General features: G+C 41.2%; 1 protein-coding gene across 5 annotated transcripts in view; it reads left to right on the top strand.

Moving 5' to 3' along the window:
* Positions 1-4358, top strand: part of Trit1 (tRNA isopentenyltransferase 1) — an 83767-nt gene that overhangs the window by 59428 nt on the left and 19981 nt on the right. For 4 of the 5 annotated variants that reach the window (XM_023701093.1, XM_004641066.3, XM_023701096.1 and 1 more), the window contains exon 2: positions 3915-4055. The exons of the other annotated variant lie outside the window; for it this stretch is intronic. In XM_023701093.1, coding sequence (XP_023556861.1) covers positions 3915-4055 — 141 coding nt within the window. The remainder of the gene's footprint in view (positions 1-3914; positions 4056-4358) is intronic. 5 annotated transcript variants of the gene reach the window in all.

The raw sequence follows: 4358 nt of genomic DNA, 5'->3' as shown, positions 1-4358 counted from the left end.
TTTAGTGTGTGTGTGTGTGTGTGTGTGTGTGTGTGTGTGGCCAGCTCAGCCCACCTGGGGGCGGGGCTGGCCGGCATGTGGTGCTGGGGATTGAACCGTGGTTCCTGTGCTTTGCCAAGCTTGTTCCAAGAGGTGCTTTAGACCACTGAGCCATCTCTCCAGCCCCATATTTTTATTTTTTTGTGTGTGTGTGGAACCAGGGATTGAATAAGAACTGAGCTAAAGGGCAGGCCCCCTATGTTTTGGTTTTTGTATGCATCCACAATGATGTTTTTATGACCTGTTAACTGCCTTTAGGGATGACTAGGCATAGTTTTATACATCTTTTTTTTTTTTTTTTTTTAAGAACTGGGGATTGAACTCAGGCCTTTGTGCTTGCCAGGCAAGTGCTTATTCTACTGAGCCATCTCACCAGCCCCAGTTTTACACATCTTGTGGTTATACTTTTCCACTGGATGTTTAAGACCAAGTTGAAGTGAGACCTGTACTAATTAAAATTAACTCCTTGCTATCTATCAAGGCCAGTTAATCTCAGGATTTACCTTGAAATCAAGCATTAATTCCTCTCAGTACTTCTGTCAGTATCAGCCATTGGGATGAGTCACAGCCATTGCTTGAGCAAGTTGCTTTTTGTGAAATCTTGGGAGACTTTTTTCTCCCATTGACTCTCCATAGACACACTGTACACTATAGAATCACTTTACTCCGTGGTCACATAATTTCCTTGATCAGAAAATTAGGGGCTTCACTGAGTCCTTATAACTGAATTATAGGATGTCACAGCAAAGGTTCTCTTATGTCCTAGGTCCAAATTGGCCTCAGAGGGTAAGGGCCGAAATATTGGCTGTCCTCTTAGCCTGTCTGACTAATTTTTGATCTCCAAACCTCAAGTGTTGAACATGCAGAAGAGAAAGTTAATGACATATTGTAGTGGGAACAATGTACTTACTCATTCTCGATGTTATTTCTCGTGCATTGGGATTCTGTTCAGGAAGCCTTTCCTATGTCTTCAAGAGTTTTACTTGTTTTATCTTCTAGTAGATTGTTTCTGTTTTAATATTTCAATCTTTGGGGCCGGGGAGATGGCTCAGTGGAATATGCGCTTCCCTGGCAAGCGCAAGGGCCTGAGTTCAATCCCTGGTTCCACCAAAAAAAAAAAAAATTTCAATCTTTGATCCATTTTTATTGTAGTTTAGTACATGATGAGAGATGAGAGATAAGGGTCTAGATTTGATCTTCTGCCTGTGGATAGCTAGTTTCTCCAGTATCGTTTGTTAAAGAGGCTGTCTTTCCTCCAGCATGTTTCTGGCTTCTTTGTCAAAGATCAGATGGCTGATGTGTTGGTTTCTGCATCCTTCATCCTGTTCCATTGATCCGTGTTTCTTTTTTTCTTTTTCCACATTTCTGTTTTTGTGCAAGTAGCATGTGTTAGTTTAAAGGCCTGTTTAGAATATACCCCTGAAGGCAGAGCACAGGATGAAAGTTCACTGGTTTTCTTGTTCTGATGATAGAATGCTAGTAGAGGTGTTTACAGCTTGGTTATGTTTTGGAGGGTGGGTAACTGAACATTTGTGGCCATGTTTTCTCTCCCTCCCTCCCTCCCTCCCTATCTTTCTTTTTTTGATACCAGAAATCAAACTTTGGACCTTAAACCTGCCAGACAGGTGGGTGCTGTGCCACTGAGCTATATCCTCAGCTCCTGCATTTTCTTACCATTTATCTTAATGTAAGAAGGAGCTTTTTTACTGTTGACATACTTAGCAGCATTCAGAAATTCTCTACAGGCAACGTTGAGTTGTTGCTGTATAAGCTGTCTAACATTAGATCATGTGGAATTTTGAGCTACCACAGAGCCAACTAAAGACTTTGGGAAAAAAGAAAGGAGAGAGGCCCACACAGTTACTAATTCCATTCTCTCTTTAGTTTTCTTTGTTTGCGCAATGGAAGGCACACATGTGTAATTTACTGTACATTGTATAGTGGCAGAAGGTTTCTTGTTCTAGGTAGACAGAAAAGGATGCCCTATGATTTAAGAGGCTGTCAATATTCAGGTGTATGAATGCAGTGGGCACAGATTAAATGAGATAAAGGCCAGAGCTGGTACTCATCCTAAGGCAAGTGCGCTTGCGCTCTCTCTCTCTGTCTCTCTCTCTATATTTATATATAATATTTGTGTGTGTGTGCCATTTTGCTATTTCATAATTTTATTTACTTAAAAATAGCTTATATCCTTATTGGTAAATAACTTGGGTAGCTAAGAGTACAGAGGCTTATGTATTAATTTTTTTTTTTTTTTTTTACTGGGGATTGAACTCAGGACCCTGTGCTTGGCAGGCAGGCTCTCATTACACTAAAGTGTCTTCTTGGCCCGAGTTAAATTGTGAGACTAAAATTATTTCCCTTTCTCCTGGTTGTGTTGTGATAGTAATAGTGGTTCTGAGTGATAATGCAGGTAGGAACATATTGTCCCTCTATTGTACTTACATTGTGCCAGGCAAAGGGCAATTTACATGTAGCAACGTATTTAATCCTCACAACAATCCTATGAGGTAGCTGTTACTATCTCCATTTTACCAATGAGGGATGGACGTGCAGAGAGATAGTAACTGATTTAAGAACAAGTAACTAGTCAGTGGCAGAGCTAGGAATTGATCGGAGGCAGCCTGGCGCCAGGCTTCTTCCTCCTAATCATAACACTGTGCTGCACTTATTTGACACCCATGTAACTAAAGGGAAACATGAGATAAAAAATGCTTTCAACATCTTTGTGGTTTCTGTGGAACTTATTATTTGTTCATTCAATGCTCCATGTAGAATCAGTGATTACAGAGAGAACATTTAATATCAAAGCATTCATTCTTGTTTTCAAACTAGTATTTTCAGATCTGTTCTCCATCTGAGGCCTTGCATTTAGACAAAGTACACTTGAACTTTTTAGTTGAATTGTCAGATCTAGAGCTTACAGACAGGATATTGCCATTGAGTACTTACACTGTGTGTGCTGGTCCCCTGAAGCAGTAATTTGGATGCATCACAGTGTTTCCACTGGAGTACAGCAGTATTAGGAGTTCTGACTTCAAAGTCTGTATTTTATATGTATCTTTGTTGATAGGTCATTTCTACACAAAATGGAACCAATCTTATGTGAATTCTACAAAGATTTTAGAGCCCTTTAAGAAATGTGTAAGCATTTTGAAGTAGAATTATAAGGAATGCAAAGTGTTACCTTTCTGGAGACTTGTGATAAGTACGATAAGTAAAGTAGCCCTCATTTTTAAATGCTTAAAGTTCAAGTTCAGAGAACCTCCTTTTAATCTTACAGAACTAGTTCTCACTTGGGTAGAACTCTACCATTGAGCCACATCTCCAGCTAACTTGGGCACAGATTTACATACTTTTTAAAGTCTTGCCTTTTTGTTTATTTATTTATTTGTGATATTTATTTTTTAGGGAAGGGTCTACAGGGTGTTCAAGGTCTCACTACTAGAGCGTACTTGTAGTGATCTACCTGTTTACAGCCTCCCAAGAGCTGGGATTACAGGTGCGCACCACCACCCCCAGTCTCAGTTGCCATCTCAGCGCGCTCCGGGGACAGGGCTGGCATGGCAGGCCTGGGGATTGAACCTCCAGCCCCTGCACCTGCTTGCAGGTGCTTTAATCCACCGAGCTATCTGGCTGGTCCTTCACTGTTTAGTTTTTTTAAAAGCCAGTGCTCTGTTTTCTTCTTCCCATGACTTAAGTGTTGTGAGCTGACTGTGCTCTCAGAACACAGGGTAGACCTAGTGCTTTGGGTCAGACAAGTGATTTGGCTGGAGGAAGTTATAGAGGATGAGAAGAATAAATCATCATTTCTTACTCATCAAGTATGTATTTTATGGATGCAGGTGACTTTCTCACATTAATTTTCCCTCCAGGTGTATAAAGGACTAGACATCATCACCAACAAGGTTTCTGCCCAAGAGCGAAGAATCTGCCAGCACCATATGATCAGCTTTGTGGATCCTCTTGTGACCAATTACACAGTGGTGGACTTCAGGAACAAGGCAACGGCTTTGATATCCTTAAGGAAAGTCAGCAACAAGGCTTAATATGCAGCCTAATCTAAGCAAGGAGTTTTCTTTCTAATGGCACTTTCTTTTCAACAGGCACCAGCAACCTATCTCCCAATAGGTAGCATTACCATCAGATCTGTGTGGATTGAAAGAGGGCTTGTATTCCAAGTCTTGTCCTCAGACCGGAGCCTCAGCATCCCCTCAGACCTGGTAGGTCCCACTCCAGACCTACTGAATTGGAATCTGCAGTATAAGAGGAAGCTGACTTTCCTGGCAAACGCAAGGGCCTGAGTTCAATCCCTGGTT

This window comes from Octodon degus, unplaced genomic scaffold, assembly GCF_000260255.1.
Source record: "Octodon degus isolate 3935 unplaced genomic scaffold, OctDeg1.0 scaffold00130, whole genome shotgun sequence".
NCBI classification, from domain to species: domain Eukaryota; kingdom Metazoa; phylum Chordata; class Mammalia; order Rodentia; family Octodontidae; genus Octodon; species Octodon degus.
The sequence above is the reverse complement of the archived record's forward strand: the minus strand, read 5'-3'. Positions and strand labels throughout refer to the sequence as shown.